Below are 25,451 nucleotides of genomic sequence, written 5' to 3'. Positions count from 1 at the left end.
CATTAAAAACAAAAATAATTCACTTTGCATACAATTTTTTTTCTTTCAAAAAATCCAATAAAAATTTCAAATAACCCAACATAAAACAAGCTCTAACACTCTCTTAGGGAAACTTTAAACAAAGTTTGCTTGCGAATGGAGAAAGATTATGGGAAAGTTGGTTTGGACCCTAAATTAATTAGGCACTTCATCTTCTTTAATGATATGTCTTTAAAACTTCTATTTAAAAGAAAGAAAACAATTAATTAAATGGGAACAAGAAACTCTTTTATTCAACTTTTTTGGCCAGTCAATTTAGTTCAATAATCTAATTAATTTTCCTTTCTTTGACCCTTGAACTCTAAATGATGGTGAATTTTGGCCCTTACTTCTTAATTTTCATCTTATTTCTTAATTTTCATTTTATATTTCATTACTTAAACTTTTATTATGATTTGTTTTCTTAAACAACTTTTTATGAAAATATATATATTTTTGTAAAAATGTCAAATTGGATTATTCTTTCACCTTTTTCTTAATCGGTTGGTATTGACAAATCATTACTAGATAACAAAAGATTTTATTACGATTACAAATTTATATTGGTACAACCGTCAAATATATATGATTACGGTTGAAATTACTCTTAATTCAATTTGAAAATTAAACTCCAAAAAAGAAGATACTTAAATCCACAAATTGTAATAATTAATTGTAGGCATGTTCTATTTCTGCCCATTTTGAAGTCTCCCATTCAGAATTTTCTGTCCCATATACCTGCACAAAAAAATCAGGTTTTAAACTTGGGGTTGGGGGAAATTTCACTTTTTTAATAAATAGAGGGACTAATTCATAAATCTTACCTGCCCAACATCATGACAGTTGCTTGAGGATTGGTCCCTGGTGAGTCAATAAAACTAGAACCATCAATTACCCTTAAATTGTCCACTCCTAAGACTTTATAATCACGGTCCACCACTTTTCCTACTTGACACCCTCCATGGTAATGCCAAATGGTCATGACCGTATCCCTACAATATTGTTCCAACGAGTATGTCGTCCTAAGGCGTCTAGGTCGAAGGTTCACGGGCAGGATTAACATCATGTCCATTAGGGTTCGAACTGACAACAATGGATATCGAAAACTCGATAACGCATTCGACTCTAAAATTTGTATTATTGTCCTCACCCCATGTACACATCTTTCCAAGTCATGTGTCTCTTTGAAATAATTGAATGTAACTCTCGGGTTTTCATTTGGATCCGTCGATTCGAGTTCAAGATAGCCCGACGATGCCGGCCCGATTATTTTCTCTAATATAATTCCAAATCTCAAAACCGGGTTGAAATATGGTGTAAAGTCCTCGGGTAATACTGTATTGCCCAAATTTGTCTGAAATAATAAAAAAACATAACATTAGAAAAAACAAGTAACAAATGAATTGAATTAGTTAATTAAATTACTATAGTGATTTATTTGCCTGATTTAATAGGGACACGTATTCTCGAAAGGTGGGGAGTCTAACTCCGAACTGTAACCCACTAGTTGACTCGATGTAACTCCCAAACGATGTAATACCCACAACTTGCACGAGCGAGACCTCGACAGGTCGTGGGGAAGGCACGACAACCGCGTTCATCGGGTTGTCGGTCATTCCTTGCCCGACCATGGGAGAGTCCAAAATGACATTTAGCCCATGGGCCATGAGATGGTTTCTAGGCCCAATACCACTTAACATTAGTAATTGTGGGCTACCTAATGCACCAGCCGATAAAATAACTTCGTTCATAGGCCCTTCATTTAGTAAGGCTTTATGCATGTTCCCTTTCGAGTCCTTATATAAAACACCATCCGCCGCCGGCCGCATCGCCGCCGCCGTCTCAGCTGCACAAATCGAAATTTCATTTATCATTTTTTACGATAAATGTGGAATAAAAAATCGAGATTTGAATTGATTATTTGAAAACGTACGGTGGAAGGTGATTTGATGAACAACTGCATTAAGATGAACGGTGAGATTGGCCGGATGAGCATATTCAAGCAAATCGGCGGCGGTGTGCCGACGACCTTCTTGATCAAAGATAGTCCCGCCAACTTTAGTCCCCATTATATGATCAAACGAAAACCCATTATAAGGATGAACTCCAGCTTCCAAAAGCCCATCTCTAACCGCCGATTGCCATTGAAGAACCGGCGGTTGAAACACAACTTTCTTCTCAACCCATTCGAACGATTCCTTCACAAGTTTTGGATCCCAACCCACTTTCTCCACGTAAATGGAGCTCGCCCGGCTGTAGAAACCGGCGTTGAGACACGTACCGCCGCCTAGAACGCGTGCCCGGGAGTTAAGAACGCCGTCGGTGGAGATAAACGCCTGAGATGGAGACGTCGGAGAAGTGTTTGATAGGGTTTCGGCGAATGTAGCTATGTTGTTAATGGTTGGATTCCCGTATGGCATGTCTCCTCTCTCTAGGAGAAGAACTTTGGCACCTTGGGATACTGTCGCTGCCAACGCGCATCCCGAGGTCCCTCCGCCCACGATTATGTAATCGTAGTACGCGACCGGTGGTGCGGTGTTCGCGTCGTGGGTGAACGTATAATATGGCGCTACAAATATGAAATATATTAATTATTTTCCAACAAAAACAAAACAAAATAGTTTATATATGATTGGTTAATTACCTTGGTCGGAAAGAATAGAACTTTGAAAGAGGAGGAGAGATATAATTAATATGGTGAAAATTGAAGTGATATTCATGATGATGAGAATGGAAGATTGAAGAAGATGAGTTATATAATATATAATATGGAAGAATTAAATAAAAGAGACGTCGGTTGGAAATGGTTGGATTGATATTTATGAAGCCGACATGAGTTTGATCATATAAAGATGTCGGCTTGTCTATAAATTTAAAAAGACTAGCTAGAAGATTAGAAGAAGTGGTTATAATGTTTGAAATGCTGATTTGTGTGTCAAATAATATCTTAGTATAAAGATTGTTTTATGTTATTCAAATTATTATTTGAGAAAACCAAACCGGTATGGTTCAAGAAACACTATATTTATTTATTTATTTGTGTTGGGTAGATATAGATGTTGAATGGTTAAACCAGAAGATTTGAAGTACATTCATTTCTTAATTAAAATGATTTAAGCAATTTTAACCTATTTTTAATAATTTTTTCATTGTCATCAATTGAACCCAAATTCAAAATCAGAGAGAAGGGTTATATATATGAGTATTGATAGGGAGCTAAAGTTTTGTCGGCCAATGACGAATGTGTAACGAAAGTTGATGTGGAAGGGTGACTAGTATAATGACTGAACATAATTATTTATCTCTCCTATTCATTAATAATTTCTCACTCTTCTCTTTATTAATAATCTATTTTTTATCTCTTTAATCTTTATTAATAATTATTTATATTATTAATTTATAAATATATGTTTATTTATTTTATTATTTAACTTATTTATTTAAAAAAAATAGAATAATAATAGGAACAATAATAAAATAAATAAATTTTTTTCAAATATATATTATATTTGATAAATATATATTTAAGAGAATAATAAAATAAATATATATATATATATATATTTGTGTTAATAATTTATTTATTTATTTATTTTTAAAATGAGTTATAATAGGGAAAATAAAAATATGTCAAGATCTAACTCAGATCTTGGTCTTACTTCACTGTTGAGAAACGAAAGAACCTTCTAATTTTCAAAATAAATATAACTCAAATTATCAAATATTAATATTTAACATAAATAAAAAAACACTTTATTATAAGAGTTAACTCAATATGATAATATAAAAGGAGATAATAAATAACCTTTTGAGTTAATTGATTGAATTTATAATATATTCTATAAGAAAATAAAATATGAAAAAAAAAAGTTAAAAAGAGAATGGAGAAATAATTGATCTAAAAAAATTATATTTAATTTTTTTATTCTCTTAAATATATATTTATCAAATATAATATATATATTTAAAATTATATTTTATTATTTTTATTATTTATTATTGTCCTTATTAATATTTGAAATAAATTATTAATAAAGATTGAAAAGATAAAAAAAAAATATTAATCAAAATAAAAAAAAGAAATTATTAATTCAAATGAATACATGTTGATGTATAATTAATGTATTGAATGGTAGCCTGCTAGGGTTGTAATTGATCAATGGTCCAATAAAACAGTAGTGAGAATTGGGGAGTTTTATTATTATTATTATTATTAATTAATTAATTAATACTCTGATTGGAAATCATACTTTGTTTAGAAATTAAAGAATGCCAATTTCAGCTGGAGATTGACTTTGAATTTTAATTGGTCAGGACAGATATTTGAGGAAATGGAATTTTTTCTCAAAAATAAAAAAGAAAAAAAGAAAGCATTTGAACTTGAAACCCAACAATAAATAAATAAATAAATAAATAAATAAATAATCTAACAACCAGCATTTTCCAGAATATAACATGCTGCGTCAGTATTTCTGTCATATATCCATACTATTTATTATAAATTAATTATTTTTTTTATTAATTTTCTTTTCTATTTCCATGTTTTATGAATTTTCACAGGATATGTTTAGTATTCTTGAGAATGGAGGTGAAATTCAAAATATTAATATTTAAGAATTTGAAATTTTAGTTTGGAATTATAATATTTTTAATATTTTTTTATATTTTTTTAAACAAATATATTATTATTTTATCATTTATAACAGGTTAAGAATTGATAATTTTATTTTATATTAAAAAAGTTAATGTATTGAACTATTTTTTTTAAGACAAAATTAGTAACACTTTTAGCTAAAAATAAATACATGATTGGTGCATCAAACCAACAATAATATATATATATATATATATATATATATATATATATATATATATATATATATATATATATAAATTCAAATTGTTTTATTATATATTTACCAACAATAATATATATTTAAAAATTTTTTATTATATATTTTTTCAATATAATTTTTGTAACATATAAATTGAATTGAATGTGAATTCTTATATAATTGAAATTAAAATTCAAATTGCAAAGTTGAGTTTCTTTGATAAGGTTTATCTTATGTGGGTTCTTAATTGAAAAATGATGATCACCAGTGTCTTATAGCATTAACTTTGAGACACTTTTAAAAATTGTTGGTGTAATCAACCAAATTCATTAACAATAGAAAAATTATTTGATTTGATACAAACCATCAAGAATTAACTTCATTCTTCAACTTGAACTCATTAGACAAATCAACCAATAGATTGGTTTCGGTGTTTTACACAAACAATAACAATCACTTACTCGATGAGCCAATTCATATAGTGAACATAACCTTGATGGCGTTACCGCCATTAGCACTTGTCTCAAATGCTTTCTCAACATCTTCTTGAGTAAGCTTGAATCTATGTGTTATGAGGGGCTTAACATCAATTTTCCGCTTCTTATAAGCTCGATGCAAAGTGGCCACGTGTTTCTATATCAAAATATGCCAATAACATCCACCTCCCTGCTAGTTCAAAGACACACAAATGTGATATTTTTCACTTTTGTGACCTATTCCCGGAAAGAGGCTAGCAAATCAATCCATTTTAATGAAAAATCAAACGAGAGACCTCAATGTTGTATATCCATTAGTCCAAACCTCTTTCCCTCATTTTTTTCATCCAATAAATGTAGTCTATCAATTCATGTTAAAGCTAAAAACGCATTTCAATAACAAACCTTGCAGCAGCAGGAGTTATAGGAATATTTGATTAGCATTGGGCTAATCCTATGAGGCAAACTTTGCCTCCTTAATTCGTGGCATGCAAGGCAGTTGTAGTTGTTTTGTTAACCCCAACACAATCAAAACTCACATCTGCGCCACGACCCAATGTATCACGAACCTTCGCCACTTCATCTTCGCAATCCTACGAGTTTAAATCATTCTCTATTACTATGCCCATTTGGAAATACTTTTGTATCTGAATGACAAACAGTTGATTTATTTCTCTGTTTTCAAACGTGATGAATTAAAATTCAGATCTCAAAAGTATTTTGATAATTGCATGACAAGTTGTTTACGAGCTAAAACCTGATCATGGGTTGTAGCTTTCACAATGGCATCTGCGCCAATTGTCTTAGCAAACAACAAACGCTGATCGTCAACATCCACGATAACAATCTTAGGGGATCCAAAAGTTTGAGCAGCCATCATGGTCACCAGGTCTCTGGGTACTGCGCCTAATATCAACACCATCATATCGGGGCCAACTTGAGCTCATCTACAGGCGTGCACACCCACACTTAGAGGCTCACACATTGCTCCTTCTTCCAAGCTCACATTATCAGGCAGTTTAAAGCACAAATTTGCAGGCTGCACCACCTGTTGAAGAAGAAGAAGTAGACAAGGCATGAGATAATCATGTATTAGCAAATCTTGCTCTAAGAGATGTGTGGAGATCACCAGATTGGCTAGGAAACCATTAGTTCGAGGAGATCCAAAGAATGTCATCTGTGAACAGAGATTGTATCGACCATTCTTGCAAAGATTACAGCCATTGCAGCTAATGCCAGACTCCAAAGCGACTCGTGCCCTAGTACCATCGGTTTCTTAACAACAAAATTCGCCACTCTCATATGCTGCAATATTTTAGCTAGACTTTTCACTTCTTTTTCCTCCTAATACTTCAAAATCTAGCTAGGGTTCATGAATTGATTGATAATTACCTTGAAATGATGAACAGGGCGATCCTAAACAGATTGCAAAGTAATTTAATGGAAAAACTCTCAATTGTTCAAATCGGGAAAAGGATAAGATCGTATTACCTATATCAGGCAGATGGAACGGTTAAATTCCAAACCTTTGTATATACCCATTAGCCATACTTCCATGTTCTGTTCCTGCGATTCATTTATGGTTTCAGCAATCCCATCTTTCTCCATCAAATTGCGACAAATGGGTAGAATACTGGACTACTGGGTAAGCAAGATAGTTCGATTTGCAAAAGAATGACGAAAGAAACAACAAAAACGTCCACATCGAGACTGGAGTAAGACAAAAAACCTAAAAGTGGCGATCGTCATCCAATAATAAATGGGTCCTAAAATTCAAGATTATTAATTGGGTATTTTGTTTTTGGATAGTAAATTCGCTTGTGGTTATCGGGTCGGTTTCCAAATTAGCAGAAATTATAAGATAAGGATAAACATTTGCTTCTCCTCCCAGTCATGTACACCTCATGAATGACTAATAATTAACCAGCGAATATATACATATAATATATATATATCCTCAATCTGACTGAAGAAGAGAGAAGAAAGAAACGCAGAAATCAAGATGGGTAAAGGAGGGATGTCTATCATCGATGAAGAAGAGAACATGGCGGCGTGGCTAATCGGAATCAACACCCTCAAAATCCAGCCTTTCAAGCTTCCTCCTCTAGGTTATTATTTCAAATTCAACACGATCTATTATCATTTTATATTCAATCAAATCTGATTTAAGAATTTTTGGTGGGATCGTGATTGATTTTTCACATCAATAATCATCTTTTTCCTTATTTGAAGGTCCACATGATGTTAGAGTCCAGATGAAAGCTGTTGGTATTTGTGGGAGTGATGTTCATTACTTGAAGGTGAAATTGATAAGATAATAATATTTAACAAAATTAACTATTGGGTTAGACTTAATTCATCAATCTAGATTGGTTTTTGGAAATTGAAAAAAATTTGCAGAAATTTGAATGTGCTGGTTTTGTTGTGAAAGAGCCTATGGTTATCGGTCATGAGTGCGCAGGAATCATACAACAAGTTGGGACCGAGGTTAAATCTCTGGTCCCGGGTGATCGAGTCGCGCTCGAACCGGGCATCAGCTGTTGGCGATGCAACCATTGCAAAGGTGGTCGATACAATTTATGCCCTGATATGAAGTTTTTCGCCACTCCTCCTGTTCATGGCTCCCTAGCCAATCAGGTTTGCGTTACATTCAAATGTTAAAAGTTTGTATTTTTAATAAAGAGAATAATATCGAATGTGACTTATATCAAAGTTTTGTAATAACTAAAGGTGGTGCATCCAGAAGACCTTTGTTTTAAGCTTCCGGATAATGTGAGTCTTGAGGAAGGAGCAATGTGTGAGCCACTCAGCGTTGGCGTGCATGCTTGTCGAAGGGCAAACGTGGGTCCCGAAACTAATGTCCTCATATTTGGTGCGGGTCCCATAGGACTCGTTACAATGCTGGCTGCCCGTGCTTTCGGAGCTCCGAGGATCTTGGTTGTTGATGTTGATGATTATAGACTCTCGGTTGCCAAAAGTCTTGCTGCAAACGAAACTGTCAAGGTTTCAACTAATTTGCAGGTTTGTTTTTTGTTTGAAAAAATGTTACTTTCTTCATTAAACAGTTGTCCCAACCAACATTATGTCTGGTTTTAGGATATTGACGATGAAGTAGAACAGATTAAGAAAGCTATGGGGGCGGAAGTAGATGTGACATTCGATTGCGCTGGATTTAGCAAGACGGTTTCGACAGCCTTACGTGCGACTAGCGCAGGGGGTAAGGTTTGCCTAGTGGGGATGGGCCATAATGAAATGACAGTCCCTTTAACTCCAGCAGCTGCAAGGTATTACCTCAATTTCTCATTTGGTCTGAATTCATAGATTCAATCTAATAATTCGATTCAAATCTAGGGAGGTTGATGTTGTGGGAGTATTTCGGTACAAGAACACATGGCCGCAATGCCTTGAATTTCTGAGCAGTGGAAAGATCGATGTGAAGCCGTTAATCACTCATAGGTACGGTTTTTCGCAGAAAGAAGTTGAAGAAGCTTTCGAGATGAGCGCCCAAGGAAGTAGAGCTATTAAGGTCATGTTTAATATGTAATAAGAATATTTCCAACAAACTGAAATAAGTTGTCACAATTTGTCACTAATAACAGTATTATTATTGGGTTATTTAAAAATAAAATGAGATATAGTTGATGAAGATATTTTTGGAAGACAAAATAATATAGTTGATAATCCAAAAATAGTACAATTACACAAGGGTAGATGGAAAATGGTTTCTCTCTACAAAACTAAATGTTACCTTCACTTATTTCACAGCTCAAATCTTATATCTTATGTTTTTGCAAAAATTCTTGAAAAAAAAATAAGAATTCTTCAAGGGAATAAAAGAAAAAAAATTCTCCGCCATCAAGCATTAGCAGCAGAAGATGTGGGCGGCGACCAATTCCACACTTTTACAGAGCCTGCTCCATCGCCCGTAAAGAATAAACCTCCAGGGCCTATTTGAATGGTTCGAATCTCTTGTTTAGCAAATATTTTGCCTCTCTCGGAAAATCTGTCAGAGTGAAGAAATATATAAACCAGCCAGTTATAATAGTTCAAATGACATGAAATTAGCCAAATTGGGAAAGAAAAACTTACGATGGCAAGTCATAAGCACGAGCTGTGTTGTCATTGCACGAGCACAGTAGGATCGGTTTTCCTTCCAAGTCATGCATTCCGCAAAGTGCAAGAAGACCCTGATTGGTGGACCGAACATATTTTCAAAGAGCAAAACAAATATCATATACCAACAGCAATAGTATAGTAAAAATAAGATTACAACCTACATATTGAAAATTATAAAATTTTACAAGTAATGCAACTTCTTCAACCAAGAGCTTATTTGATGTGGGTTACTTAGGATTATTTCAAATAATGCACTATTCAATTAACCTATCACTTCTTCAATTACATCATCATTCAGATTATCAACGAAAATATAATTAAAAAAAATATCAAATTCTAATTTTTGCTTTGGTCATTTTACCAAAATAATTCACTTTTACATCAAACAAGTTTCCCAATGTCAAACAAGGCCCAAGGAAACCATGTCAAAGTGAGAAATTATCCAGTTGACTAGCAATCAATATCATCAACATTATATTCTTTTCTGCAATGAATTTGGATCTCGTAGATGATTTGGAGTTTTGAGTTCGGTTGGGGGTATTTTTTAGTTAACTTTATCACAATCCATGTCATGTTATGATTTGTACTTGTTGATTTTTTGTTTCATCACGGTTCATGAATTTCGCAGTAACTGGGATTATTGAAAATACATTCACCCTTTCAAAAGAAAAAAGAAAGGAACATACAGTGTCTTCACTGTGTGTGTAAGTGGCCTCAAGGTTTCCACTTTCAGTTGCAGCCCAAACCTACATATATAGAATGTAACAATTTGGTAGTAAGTAAACATTCAGAAAAATTAGAAAAATAAATTGTCTGAATAAGATCATCAGCTGAAAGTAAAACAGTGGGTGAAGCTCATTCCCTAACAGGGATAAAGAAAAGGACAACCTTAATTGTATTGTCCAACGAACATGATAAGAGGAACTGTTCCCAGCAAAGAATGGACATTACAACTGACGTGTGATCTGTTAATGTCTGCAAACACTGGAAATTATCGAGACTCCACACCTGAAAGCATACATCAATAAAGCCAGAACCATTACAGCTTTGTACAAGTAAATCAAGATAATCTTCCACAGTAACTAACTCACTCTAATTGAATTGTCCATCGAACCAGAGTATAGTCTATTAGCGCCAACAATTAATGTCACAGTAGCCATAGTATGACCTGTAAGTGATGCTGCAGGTTCAAAATTATTGACAGCCGCATTAAATCTCCATGCTAAAATAGTCCCATCCTGCATATCAGATTTTTTATGAAGAGATGAGTAAATATCTAAAGAAAATGCAGAGAATAATCATAGAAAACACCAAAGAGAAACATTGGTAATGCTCCAAACACCTTGTACTATCGAATTCTACACTAGGAGCTTGATAGACAAAATTTTGGGGAAAGCCCTAGTTTTATTTAAAAATGGATTATTTGGGTTAAATGACTAAACATCCTTTGTATTTAATATTTAAAATGTTTTAGTTGATGATTTGAACGACGAAGGTGTGGAAAGAACTTTATGCATATAAGAATTGACCTGTGTGCCAGCAAAGAGCAAACCATTCCCCACCACTAGTGCATGGACTTGCCCGACAGGTCCGACAAGACTCAGCTCAGTGTTTGTTTGGGTGTTCCATGCCTATAGTCAACCAAATTGTAGAGAAAATGGGTTAAGGAAATATAAACAACACGAGTGAGTACACATTATTAGTCTTCTTCCCTCTTTACCTTGACCATATTTGGCAAACCAACAAATACCCATGGACCTTCATTTAGCATACATCCTACTTCTCCCCCTAAATTGATAACTGCAGCACACTGAACCAAAAAAAATCGATATGAGAAACTTCACCATATTGATGACTTGTAAAATTTAGATTCCATTAAGCAATTATCTTACAGAAGTAGTTTTCAAGGTCCCAAACTTCATATTTTAACCAATTACAAGATGATGACAAATTTACCTGTCCAGATTGACAGTCCCAAAGTCTGACAGTCTCATCCTTACCCCCTGTGTAAAGCTTATCTGATCCAGATGGCATTGTTATTCCAGTAACAACCTAATCAATAGCAAGATACATATACACTACCATTATCAATGGACTTCAAAATAGACTTTTAAATAAAAGAATCAGATTAATCTAAATGATATACCTTCTGGTGCCCTTCAAGCTGCGTTAACAATGAGAAATCACCCGTACACCACGAATGCAAATATTTACACTTATCTCCATAAGCACACTTTCCTTGAGTCCAGAAATTACACAACTTTTCTGTCTTCTTCACAATATGACTGTTCGCACCACCACCGTGCACTCGTCCCCAAGTAGAAGACCCATTAAAATTGGGACTCCGGCGGATAAAATTCTGGTCGTTGGAGAATCCTTGAGACCGTTTAGCTGATGAAGTGCCGTTATTGTTATTCAAATGAGGTGCAGGCAATTCTCTGTGTAAATAAGGACATGGGAATCTATTACACTTGCCCGCCCTCCAATGAAAACAAACCTTCTGATTTCTACTGTCGCCGCCACCCCCAGCGCCGCCGCCGCCGCCGCCCGACGGTCTTAATCGTTGGAATACTCCCTTATTACCGTCAAAATCCATATACGAATCGAAATAGTACAATAGAAGATGCCGAGTGAGTAAAAAGCGCGGGGAAAAAGGACAGTTGAGTGTCGGACTAGTGAGAAAAAGTTGCGAATCGAATGTGATCGTCAAATGAAAGACGATTCATTTGACCAGATCGGACAATGAATGGTGCCCAAAAAGGGGCGATTTATGGAGATGAATTGGTAAAGAATGGCAAGAAAGAGAGGGATTTCTTAATCGGCTTTGTTTGGATTGAAAATATCAGAAACCCTAAATCCTAAATTGATAAAAGAAGTTTTTTTTTTTCATTGACATTCATTGGAAGGAAGAAGAAGATGGAGTCGCGTAGAACGTCAGCGGTGTACGTCGTTTTGATACATTCTTTTCATTCAGAAAAAAAAAATATATATATATAATTAAATTAACATGTTTTAGTAGGCCTATTTGATTGGGCTTTAGGCCCAATATGACTAATATTTTATGATGAATTAAATTATGTCCATTTATTAGACGTTTTCATAAAGTTTTTATAGACTATTGGGCCTAAAACCCATCACTAATGTGTCTAAGAAGTCCAATGGAGCCCAAACACCAAACTTCAACTAGATTACTTAGATTAGACAATTCTTCTATTTCCTGCAAATTTATATAATTGAAAATTAAGGCACAATGAATTGATTTTTTTTTTAAACAGAAAGTTATCGACATTTAGTAATAGAAACTGTGACATTTGATATTTTATTCATCTATACTTACTTCTTAACGTTTAGAAGTAAGTCTTGAATTCTCTTCTTACGCTCATTATCTAGTTTTGGATTCTGAATCTTGCGAACATACTTTAAAAATCTAAAAAGATATTGAGTGATAAAACAAACTGAAAAGTTCTGTGTGTTTACATATTTGTAAAAGTGTATTACAATATTGTGTGAGTGTTGTAAAGTGAATATCGAGTAGTAAATAAGACTCGATCGTGTGTTGTATTGTGTTGTTAAATATTCCTTAGTGAATATCCTTCTCATTGTTTGAGAAGAAGGGGTGACGTAGGAGTTTTATCTCCGAACATCCATAAAATCTGTGTCCTGTGTTCTTCATTTATTTTCGGTCACCAAACCAACCGAACCGGTTTCTCTTCATTCTAACTGATCCTTCTCTACTCTCCTCTTTAACAAATCTGTGTGTGTTGTTTCAGGCTGAAACAAACATTTCCGCCCTTGAACTCGGTTCAAGAGTTTGTGACAGTCTGTGTAGTGTTAAGGCCGATGTTAATTCTTAACCTGATTAGCGTCAATCGTTGTGTGTGTTTAAAACGGTCTCCTTTAGCCGGACCTCGGTCCCCTATCGGCGATCCCTATCCTAACAACCTCTAATAGGGTTATTATCGACCGGCGTGTGTGTAAGCGTTCACCTTAGCGAGACCCCAGTATCCTTCGGCAATCCCGATTCTATCAAGTGGTATCAGAACAACTGGTAAAAAGGTAAAAAGAAGTATTTGCTAAGAAAATCACAAATAACCTTTACCTAATATGATTTGTACGAGGCGATAGAAGAGGGTTATGTTACCATTTTTATCCAAAATCATAAACTTAATAAACTGTAATGGGTGATTAAACACCAAATACAATACATATGTTGAGATTGGCATTAATATTATAAATATAAATAGTGTTATAATATTGTAACATAGTGTTGATAATTTGGACTATTATTTTGTAAAAAACTATATAATTGGTTGCTTTTATTTTATTTTATTAACTAAAAAAATAGAAGATAAATACAATATATGTTATATGGAATTGAAATTCAATAATGTCTTTAATTAATTACTAGTTGTAGTCATATACATGGCTTTTTGTTTTTATATCCACTATTATATTGGATAAAGTTGTATGTATATATCTAAATCCCTGAATGCTTTAACCACTTAATTATCTTCCTTTAAGTTGTCTGGTCAAAGGATTAATTGGACAAATCTTGTCAATTCATTATCATTTTGTTTTAGCTCAAGTTATAATATCCCTTTCACTCCTTAATTTGACCAAACATCTTGAGGTGCATTGGGGAGTCACACACTCACACATCATGAGACATTCAAAACTTCTCTTTAATTTGCTTTTGAATGAACTCATTACCTTATAATTACGACCAAGATCGAGATCGAAAACCCTTGTTTTCGTGTTTCACCCTTTCAAAAAAGTTGAGTTCTTCTTTGGCTCTCTCATTATCTTCTTTCACTTTTTTTTTTGTTTTTTGCTTTGTCAAAAGACAGTTTATAAATCGAACCATGGTCAGCCTATCCTATATTTAGTTGGTTGGTCAAATTATATATAGATGAAAGGTTAATAACTGGTCTTACCCGTTACTTTATCTTAATTGCAAATTAATATATGGACGACCTGTTGATCGAAAGTCTAATCAAAGTCTTTTTCAGTTCAAAATCATATTATTACAATATTTGCACATGTTCAACATTTGATGACTTCCCATGTTACACAATTTTCATTTTTAAATTTGTATTATTTAAGAGAATTAGAATCATATATCTTGTAGATTTACAAAGATGAACTCAAATTTCAACACACAAATCAAGTAAAATTATTGGTGGAAAACTATATTGATCGATTGAGACGTAGCTGAACTTTGTAGAAAAGTTTTCTTAGTTTTAAATCTAACTAACAAAGTTTGAACTTGAGATCATAATAAACATTAGTATAACAATTAATCAACTAGACTAAATTACTATTGTTAATTATATAATACAAAATTATTATATATTTTCACTATAACATAAAATATAATAAGTTAAATAAAAAATTATAATATTTTTTTCGCATATGACATCTCAAACTAGGGCAGCAAATGAGACAAGTTGTTCGTGAACGGCTTGGTCAAAATTCGACAAGCTCTGAGTTCAAGCCGAGTTTAAGCCGACTCGTTTAATATTTGAACTGAGTTTGAACTCTTATACTATTTAAATGACTTGTCGAGCTTTTTTTAACCAAACAATATATAATATATTATTTTTATTTATTTTTAATATTAAAACATAAAACTTTAAAACAAACCTAGGTCTCAAGTTTTAACTAATCTCTAACAAGTAATAAAAGTTTATGTGAATGGTGGACAGTAATATCATCATTCCCAAATCCTAATCAATCATAGCCCAATGAACCCTTTTCCCAAACTTAATTCTAATTCAAACTTTTGAGTCTAAGTCAAGTTAATAATAAATTGTTGAGTCGAGTTATAGCTCAATTTTCAAACTCGTTCGATCAGAGTTAATAGAAACTGAATCGAGCCGAATTGAGCTCGGCTTGACTCAATTTAAGCCCTATCCAAACTTTGGGACCTTCGCGATTGACTTTCAAAGGAAATGTCATTATCTATCTCTATTGTTAATTGAGAACAAATCATTTTCTCACTTGATAGGCCATGATGGCCAGTAGAAAATTGAGCTCATTTTCTATATGTTATTTTTCAAATGACAAACTAGAAGATTGAAAATCTCAAAACTCTTGGTAGATGGAATTTTCTTAATTCTATCAATAGCTTATCCATCAATATATAAATGGATAGTGCATTGAGAAAATAAATTCATGCTTGTCATCTACTAACATCACATAACAATACATTAATAGTTCATTTCAACAAAGGTATATATATATATCTAAAAATCAAACAATAATATTTGTCACTCATCTGATGAATGATGCAGATATTTTTAACACGTATTAAAAATTTGTAAGGTTCATTATGATTATTTTTTAAACTTTTTTTTAATGTTTCATTTATTATGAAAATTTTCAATAATTTAAAAAACAACAAAGTTAAGCATGACATCATATTAGTCGAGAACTAAAATTCAAGACCCAAAAAAATTTAACGAACACGAAGGCAGGGATAAGGCCATCTTTGTTGACAAAGAATAACCCGGAGCCAATATACTTCGAAAGCACAACATGAGGCCATCAAAAACACCAAATTGCGGATCTAGGAATTCGAGTTAGAGTTTACTTAAAAACTAGCAATAAAATTATGAATAAAACGAGTGTATAACATAGATTTTGTTCAATTTTTTTAATAATTAGATAATTAAACTAACCATTAAGAAATTAGGGTTATGTCACATTTTTACCGCCCTACACGAAGGCGTACTCGAGAAGGCGATAAACTCCTCAACCGACTCTAAATGGTTTTTTACACGAATTTCAAAAACGTCGTAATTATAATGTTATAGATAATGGCATGGTTCGAATACAATTCCTAAAAATAAGTCGATTTCTTTTGGAACTAGGTTGCCGTAAAAAAGAAAGATATTATCCGGAAACTGATGGAAAGAGTAGATTCAAACAACATGATATATGGGGGTCCAAAATGTACGGCTGAAACATGAGTCAAAAAGGAATCTTTATTTTCTTTCTCTCTGTCTCCATTGCATGCTTCACTGATTTTAGCCATTGATCATATATATTCAACGTACTTACGTGTCACCAAATGAAGCATTTCACCGTGGTCCGTCACTCAACATTTTCACCATTTAAATATTAATTATTAATTAACAACCCACCCAATTCTAAATTAATGGGAAAGAACGTCGGTTAATTGATGTCTTTAGAAATTAATCTTATAATATTATAATAATAGTGGGATTCGTAGTAACTTATGGACTTTCATTACATCATGATATGATCTTTCTCTAATGCACTTATGCACATATAGTTTTTTGATTCAAAGATGAATTCTTTAACAATATTACAAAAAGCTTATACTAGTTTGATTTTGTTTTTCTCATGTTATAATAAACCTACCTTCACGATTAAAGTGAATATCACTTTTTCAAAAATAAGTATTTTGACAGAACGTAAAAATGAGAGTGACAATAACATGAAATTCCAATTACCATGACGTACAACACTCTCGTGTAAGAAAAGTTAAATCAAAAGAATACATTTTTTCAATAACCCTTAAAAAAAAGTATGAAAACGGTCTAAAGATGATGACGACACTTTATTTGCTTCGATAGGGCACAACCTTTAAGACTTTTCAACTATTTACAATATAAAAGATGTATTCCTACCTACATTTTGATTATAATGAAGAATATATATATATATATATAATTATTTACAACAATAAGATTGTGTGGTCCTTCTAAAAGATTTGAATGAGCTAGATATTGGCTTTCTTTATGAATCACAATGCATGACATACATATAGCACATAAATTAATCTTGTTTCATTTATTATTATATATTTTCTCCACATGTTATAAACTTATTTCTCGTTTTATTATATATTATAACTCTTGTTCTTTTAAAAGGCATATATTATATAAATATATATAAGATAGAGACTATTGAGTTATAAACACCTTTCAATGATTTTCTTTATTTTTAAAAGAAAAAACTTAATTACATCAATAACTTATTAAATTGGAAAAAGTTACTCATTTAACTCATTAAGAAACCGATTTTGCATCATTTAACTTTTTTTTATACTTTTTCTAAAATTGTATTTTTATCTTACATACGTTGATTGATTGTATTTCATGAATTTTAATTTTTCTAATTCATTATTCGTTTGTTTGCTTAAACAACATTCATTTCTTAATATTTTATGAACATTTAAAAACAGGTATTTTTGTTTATTAAACTATAATAAATATTATTAAAATAGTTGATTAATTTTTTTCATTATTATAATGTCACTTTAGCACATTGAATTATATTTCTTTTTATGTTTTAGAAAATAAAGAGTTGTATTAAGTTTTTGTGTTGGTCTTTGGCGCCTAAGGGACCCATATATATATAAGAGAATAAAAGGTGAATCAAAACCTCTCTTCTAGTTTCTATAGTAGATCGATGTTGGTAATCAATATGAACTCCTATATATCCATTTAATTGATAAAGATGGTTTTATTTCTTAGTGGGTTTGGTTAGTAATACAATGTGTTTGTCGGATCAATTTATAACGTGTATATATATGTATATATAACTCACTAAAGTAGCTCGTCAAGAATATTCGTGATACATGTACTTTTTTTTTATTCTTGGAGATATATTCTCAACTAAGTTCTTTATCATCTCTTTTTTTAAATAATTTAGGAACATTTGTATTGTTTAAACAATCAATATAGTGTGAACAACTTCATGTTTTTGTATAGCTAGATTGTATGTGCTTTGATTGGTTTTTAGTTTCATGGTTGTAATTTTATAGGTGTTTTTTATATAATATTTTGGTATGTTTGCTTGAATGTGTACTGCAAAATGTATTGATTTTTTATCTAAGTTTTATTTTCATTTTTGTGGTTATGTTTATCCAATCCTTTTTTTTAACGGGTAATTAAGTTTAGAATTGTATGTAAGTGATTTATGAGATTCTATTGGTCTAATTTTTTAGTAGCAAAGCTCATGTTGTTCAAACACATTGAGGGAGATAGTGGACATTGTATATGACCACCAATTAACACTATCAATCTTTATTTCATTGAATCACTTTACAATAAGGTGGAAAAGAGAAGTTTCGTTTTCTAATTATACCACGACCAGATTTTTTATTTAGACCTATTAAACTTTTGGTTGATTTATGCTGACATTAATGCGTAATCCTCGGAAATTTAAAGACACGCAAACTTTGAATGACGTATCGAACTAAATTAAAGAAAAATCATTACAATTGTCCAAAACAAAGCTCATATTCAAATTCCATAGTTGACCATATGTGCCCACATTAATAGATACCAAGAAAATTAGCTCATGATCAATCGTTTTCAATTAATTACAACACTCAAGTTATGGGAGTTTCATGAGCCTATTTGAAAGTGATGTTTCTAATCAATTTGTAATTGTGATTAAATATTTTAGTTGGAAGCATCAATGTATTTGCCTATTTTTAAAAAGTGTACAAATTTGGTTAGTTATGAAATATGGTTGAGATAAGTAATTTAAATGATTTGTTGTTAGGCAAAGTCGGGTGATTTTGAAGCTTGATGTTGTTTGGTTTCTAGTTTTCATGCTTGAGTTTTCTAGCATTTTCATGTTATCTTCCGCGCGCGAGCAACATTTGTTAATTTTTTCTTAGGAAGTTAAGCACGAATTCTCACAATTATGGTATTTGTTTCCTCTTAAACGATTTTTAAGTGATAATTGAAATTGAGACATTCTTTTTCAAATTCTATATTTTTTTTTCATTTCCTTGTGGTTTCATTTTGATGAAATTGTGATGATCATTATCGTAACCTAGTTTGCTTTGGTTAATTATGTTAGCTCACTCTATATACTCTATATATAAGTGATTGATCTTCACGGGAAAACATCGAAGTGCTACATATATTATAGAGAAATCAAGAAATCAAAATATGATCAGTTCTTTAATGTGAAGAAAAGTCGAATCATCCCATGAAAATAGTAGTATGTGATTAAGACCTTATAACTATTGATGTTGGAAAGCAAATATTATCTCTAAGTCCTCTATTCCACCGTTATAAAATTATAAATTTTGGTACAAGACAAATATCACATTGAATATATAATGAGTCAAGATCGATATAAACTTTTACTCTCTTCCTAGTTGTTTTAGAAAAGTCGATTTCAGTTATTGACAATAATTCAGATCGACCCGACAACGAGTTTTAAAGTGAAACGCAATATTGACATGGAAATAATGTAAAAACAAGTAAAACAATAAAAACCAAAATGGTACACTATATTATATATTACAAATTAAAGACGGCCATTGTATCTCACTTTTCTTTCAAAGGTTTAATTTAGAGAGAAACATTAATTTAAAAGTAAGAATAATGATATATAGATAGTGTTTGATGCATGCACTTAGGGAGTGCACAACTTCATCCGCGTAACTAACTTGTATCAATTTTAGAGTTAGTAGAAGGAGAGACGTATCATTTTTACTTTTTACATAAATGTATCATATAATAACTCTCAATAAGTTAACTCAACTAAATTTAGCTTTCATAAAATATTTCGATTTTCACTTAAAAAAAAACACTTTAAATTTAAGTCGGGTCATGCTACAAATATTTTGACCTGATATATAATTTTATCTCACTAAATATTGAATTAATAAGAAATGTTATTATTTTTAAAAAATTGTAAAACAACAAAATTAATTTGAACTTTCATAATTTAAAGTCTTGTTTCATCTCTTACTCAACCTCTTATTTATTTATTTATTTTTTCATCTTGTACTTATCTTCTTCATCCACCAATGACTTCCTAGTAATATTGTGATAAAGGTCTTGATTTATCATAAGTTTCATCATTGTCAAAAAAAAAAAATTCACAAATGATGAATAATATATTCCAATCTTATTTTTTATTAATATAGATAAATTTTTTAATACTCCATGATTTGTCCATCCATGGAATAAAATTTTATTTATTAATTTTTTAAACAAAGATGGAATCCAAACTCTTTTCTAGTTAGAGCTGAGAAGGATTTTATTGAAATTCTAGAAAGTAATTATGAGAATAGATTAATTTTATATATTTAAAATAATTAATAAGTTGTGATGTCATTTTGGGAAATCACAATAAACTCTTATTTATATATATATATAATACTTAATTTTTAAAGTGATCCGCGGGATCGAGAGTTGTTGCAAGTAGAGTTGGGCAATGAGTTGGATAAATACGAACCAACACGATCCAACACGATATTTGTACGTAACAACACGATACGATATTATTTCATTCGGGTTTTGGGTTGATACAATACAAGTACGAGACGACACGATCACGACACGATTATAAATTTATACGATCGTAACACGGTTACGAGTCAACACGGACACAACACGAGTATAGACACGACACGAATATACACACGAACAGGGCCGACCCTGAAAAGCCCTGAGATTTTGGGGGTCCTATGCAAATTTAAATTTTGGGCCCCTAAAATAATAAAAAAATAAATTAATTTTAATTAATAAAATAAAATATAAATAAATAATATATTATAATACAAGACTTTAAAAAAATTATTTTTATAATATATATTTAATATTAAAGGAGAAAAAAAGGAAAAAATAATATTAATAATATAATATTATTAAATATAAAAAAATGGAGTCCTATAAAAATGAGGGCCCTATGCAAGTGCATTGGTTGTCTTACCATAGGGCTGACCCTGCACAAGAAACAACATAAACACAATTAGTCACGTGACCTAAGCTACTTACATTTACATGAACATATTACATTTTTATTCAATTAATAAATTATTTAATTTCATACATGTAATATTTATAATTAAAATAAAAAATATTAAAATATAATATTAAAATAAAATATTAATTTATATAAATTAAAATAAAAAACAAATAAATAAATTATATAAATAGAAATTTGAGTCTATTAATAATTCTTTTAATATTATTTTATTAATTACTTTTTAATTTTTAAATTATTTATAATTTTAATTATTATTAATACCTTAAAAAATAAATATGTAATAATAATTTTAACTTTAATAATATAATAATACACATTTATAATTTATACTTACCTTTTTCACTTTCTTTTCTATTTTCTTACTCAAACTACTCAACTTTACACTAACATTATCAAATTATCACGTCCCTCTAAATTTATTTACATTTTCATTTAATTTATAAATTATTTAATTTTATAAATATAATATATATAATTAAAATTAAATATACTAAAATATTAAAATAAATAAATTATATTAGTAAAAATTTGAGTTTTCATATAATTCTCTCACTACTTTTATTGATTTAAATTTTTATTTTTAAATTTTTAAATTTTTAAATATTTTATCATTTATTATTATTATTAATATATTAAATAAAAATATGATAATAATTTAACTAACTTAATATATTAATTTTTTTTAAATAATTAATAACTTTAAAATAATAAATTTAACTAATTTTATTTGAATAATTATTTGTTATTTTAAAACACATTTTAAATATTTTACATTCAAATTATTATTTAGAGTAAAGTTAATAAATACGAACTAGATACCTTCATAATTATTTTTTTTTATTTTTTTTTAGAGAATAGAGATTAATTATATAGTAATGTCAATTCTTTCATTTCTATAAAAACAATTCATTAGTTCTTTCTTACTTTGTAAATTTATATTTACATAATTAATTTCTCTTCTCTTTTTTAATTCTTTTTTTTTTTAATAAAAGTCTTCTTGTCTCCAACCAAGAAGAGCATACCTTACATTCAAAATAATTAATAAAAAAAAATATCTTTCATAGGTAAACAGATCATGAAGTATATGAAGACATCTTTTATTCAAATTAATCTAAAATAAGATTAGAATTCTAAAATAAGATTAAAATGTATTTGTCATTATTATTTGTAGTTCATATTAAATGTTTAGAGTAAACCAGAAAAACCTTATCCATTGGTTGCAACTTGCAAGTGGTTGAAAGAAATTTTATAAAAGATAAATAAACTTTAGAAAAGAGAGAGAAATACTATATATATATATATATATATATATAATAAAATAAAAATGAATTTTATAAAAGATGAAGACTTTTAAAAATGTAAATTATATATATATATATTTAACTGTTAAAACTCAGGATTATTGGAAGAAATACGTACTAAACATGTAAAATTTTAAATATAAAAAAAATATATTATGTAAAAGAGAAGAAATACTTTTTTTTGTATGAATGAGAGAAAACTAATTTAATTACGTATATTTAACAAAATTTAAATAAAAAAGAAGTGGTTGGGAGATAGTAAACATGTAAAAGTTTAAAAATTAATGTTGCAAAAGATGAAAAGTACTAATAATTAATATGTTTATATATATATATATATATATATATATATATATTAAACCTCATAATGATGAGTTATATTAAGATAAAAAAAAATCGAAAACTAAATCATCAACTTTATTAATTAAAATCCATAACTATATGAAACAAATAATTCATTCATGACTTAATTAATTCAAAATTAAAAAAACATGCCATGATGATGTTTTATAAGATTAAGTTATTATTTGACTAAATAAAGATCTAGTTTTTAATAACTATATATATATATATATTATTAACCTTATCTTAAAAAAAACGATAAAGATCTCCTAACTAGCTAACTAGCTTCCCATTACCAAATATTAATATAAATGTAAAAATCTTTTTATTTCAAATAGTGTTGTCCCCCAATGTATTTTTTATTCATCTTTCCAAAAAGTCACGCCGTCATTTTACTTACACCAAAATTGAGTTCGACATGAAGGCATGTAATGTTAATTAATTAATAATAATAATTTTTGTTTTTTTTTAATTTTACAGTCACACCACCCTATAAGAACTCATCCCATCCCCCTTCTTCTAAACTGTCCCCTTTCTCTCTCTCTCTTTAATCTTTTGGATTTTTTTTCATTCTCTCTCTAGAAATATGTGTCAGCAAGCAGCAGTTACCACTGCCTCCTCTCATCCCTGCATTTGTAAATGTGTCGAAAATGATCAACCCGACATGTTCGACCCGTTGATCCCTAAAACCCCGACAACTCATTCTGACCCGATATTACCAAATTTCCCCATAACAATAACAACAACAACCCGACCCGACCCTATCAAACAATCCACCACCCTTACTCTCAGGGAAGCCAGGTCCATTACCCAAATTGCCCTTCCCATGGTCATGACCGGCCTCCTACTCTACTCTAGATCAATCATTTCCATGATCTTTCTTGGCCGACTCGGCGACTTAGCCCTAGCCGGAGGTTCTCTAGCCATTGGGTTCGCCAATATCACCGGCTACTCCATCCTCTCCGGTCTAGCGGTCGGAATGGAACCCATTTGCGGTCAAGCATTTGGTGCCAAGAAACTATCTCTTCTCGGCATCTCTCTTCAAAGAACCATCCTTCTTCTTCTCCTAACTTCATTCCCAATCGCGATTCTATGGTTTAACGTCAAGGAAATACTCGTTTTCTTCGGACAAAATCATCAAATAGCGACGGAAGCTCAATCTTACCTTATTTACTCTCTCCCGGATCTACTAGCCCAGTCTCTGCTCCACCCTTTACGAATTTACCTCAGAACCCAATCCATTACTTTCCCATTAACGTTCTGCGCTTCATTCGCCACAGTTCTTCACATACCCATTAACTATATTCTCGTATTCAAACTCGGGTTGGGGTCAAAAGGAGTTGCTTTAAGCGGGGTCGTGTTCAACTTCAACATGGTGGGTTCGTTGGTTCTTTATGTAGTGATTTCCGGTGTTTATAAAACGACATGGGAAGGATTATCTATGGATTGTTTCCGCGATTGGAATTCTCTACTCAATCTAGCCATACCCAGCTGCGTTTCCGTTTGTTTGGAATGGTGGTGGTACGAGATTATGATTATCCTCTGCGGTTTGTTGGCGAATCCAGAAGCGACTGTTGCATCAATGGGTATTCTCATTCAAACAACTTCCTTGATCTATATATTCCCATCTTCCTTAAGCTTCAGCGTTTCAACTCGAATCGGCAACGAATTGGGCGCCGGAGAGCCGGCGAAGGCGCAATTAGCGGCCAAAGTGGGTATCGTTGCCAGCTTTCTGTTGGGTTTTATGGCACTCTGTTTTGCTTACTCTGTTAGGAATATATGGGCAAGGATGTTTACAAACGATGTTGAAATAATTTCTCTGACTTCACTTGTTTTGCCGATTATTGGTCTATGTGAGCTTGGAAACTGTCCACAGACGACGGGGTGCGGGGTCTTACGAGGAACGGCGAGACCGAAAGTGGGTGCGAATATAAATTTAGGATGTTTTTATTTTGTGGGTATGCCGGTGGCTGTTGTTCTTGGGTTTTTTGTTGGGTTGGATTTTATGGGGATGTGGTTAGGGTTATTGGCGGCGCAGATGTCGTGTGTGGTGACGATGATGATTGTTATTTCTCGAACGGATTGGGTGGCGCAGGCGAGAAGAGCCAAGGAACTTACCGGCGGCGACGGCGGCGCTGGTTTTGATGAGAATGAGAAGAAACCAATTATCAAGGAAGATGACGATTGTGATAATCCTTCTCTTCTAGAAGCGGGTGATTTATTAGTTTAATTATATTATTATTATATATTGTCAAAAAAAAATTAATCTTAAATACTGGATTGTTATTTGTATAGGAGACTGAATATTATTAATTTTGTAACTTTTTTTTTTGTAACATGGCCAAGCACGGCAATTTGTTTGACTTTAACAAAAAAATCTTCTCTTTTTCAATTTTATCCATTATTCATGTTTTTATTATTATTTTTTTAATTTTATCCATAATGCACTTCTTATTTATATGTTTAATATAAATATAGAACATATATGAGCGGGGTTTAGGTTTATTTCTGAAGTGTAACTTTGAATAAAGGTGGATAATTTAATATAAATTTATTTGATAATACATATTTATTTTTATAAATCTAAGTAAAAA

At 31.2% G+C, this 25,451-nt stretch overlaps 4 protein-coding genes and 1 pseudogene across 4 annotated transcripts; 2 read left to right on the top strand and 3 right to left on the bottom strand.

Moving 5' to 3' along the window:
* Nucleotides 1-838: 838 nt before the first annotated feature.
* Nucleotides 839-2,738, bottom strand: LOC124929785 (protein HOTHEAD-like). Its single transcript, XM_047470178.1, has 4 exons — nt 2,663-2,738; nt 1,952-2,587; nt 1,450-1,864; nt 839-1,382 (listed from the first exon to the last, which is right to left on the bottom strand). Exons 1-4 carry the CDS (start codon nt 2,736-2,738, stop codon nt 839-841), a joined length of 1,671 nt encoding a protein of 556 aa, XP_047326134.1.
* A 2,548-nt stretch (nt 2,739-5,286) lies between these two features.
* Nucleotides 5,287-7,240, bottom strand: LOC124928566 (annotated as a pseudogene).
* Nucleotides 7,241-7,275: 35 nt separating this feature from the next.
* Nucleotides 7,276-8,975, top strand: LOC124928564 (sorbitol dehydrogenase). The gene is made up of 6 exons (XM_047468803.1): nt 7,276-7,437; nt 7,562-7,629; nt 7,730-7,966; nt 8,060-8,350; nt 8,426-8,613; nt 8,681-8,975. The coding sequence occupies exons 1-6, from the start codon at nt 7,332-7,334 to the stop codon at nt 8,871-8,873; spliced, it is 1,083 nt and encodes a 360-aa protein (XP_047324759.1). The 5' UTR covers nt 7,276-7,331; the 3' UTR covers nt 8,874-8,975.
* A 10-nt stretch (nt 8,976-8,985) lies between these two features.
* LOC124928563 (zinc finger CCCH domain-containing protein 48-like) lies at nt 8,986-12,376 on the bottom strand. The gene is made up of 9 exons (XM_047468802.1): nt 11,592-12,376; nt 11,402-11,497; nt 11,166-11,255; nt 10,975-11,076; nt 10,537-10,683; nt 10,334-10,453; nt 10,132-10,191; nt 9,419-9,516; nt 8,986-9,332 (listed from the first exon to the last, which is right to left on the bottom strand). Exons 1-9 carry the CDS (start codon nt 12,039-12,041, stop codon nt 9,185-9,187), a joined length of 1,311 nt encoding a protein of 436 aa, XP_047324758.1. The 5' UTR covers nt 12,042-12,376; the 3' UTR covers nt 8,986-9,184.
* Nucleotides 12,377-23,351: 10,975 nt separating this feature from the next.
* LOC124932276 (protein DETOXIFICATION 49-like) lies at nt 23,352-25,218 on the top strand. The gene has a single exon (XM_047472890.1). It carries the CDS (start codon nt 23,444-23,446, stop codon nt 25,085-25,087), a length of 1,644 nt encoding a protein of 547 aa, XP_047328846.1. The 5' UTR covers nt 23,352-23,443; the 3' UTR covers nt 25,088-25,218.
* Nucleotides 25,219-25,451: the final 233 nt, after the last annotated feature.

Source organism: Impatiens glandulifera, chromosome 3 (assembly GCF_907164915.1).
Source record: "Impatiens glandulifera chromosome 3, dImpGla2.1, whole genome shotgun sequence".
Lineage (NCBI taxonomy): Eukaryota > Viridiplantae > Streptophyta > Magnoliopsida > Ericales > Balsaminaceae > Impatiens > Impatiens glandulifera.
This window is presented reverse-complemented; position numbering and strand designations above follow the sequence as displayed.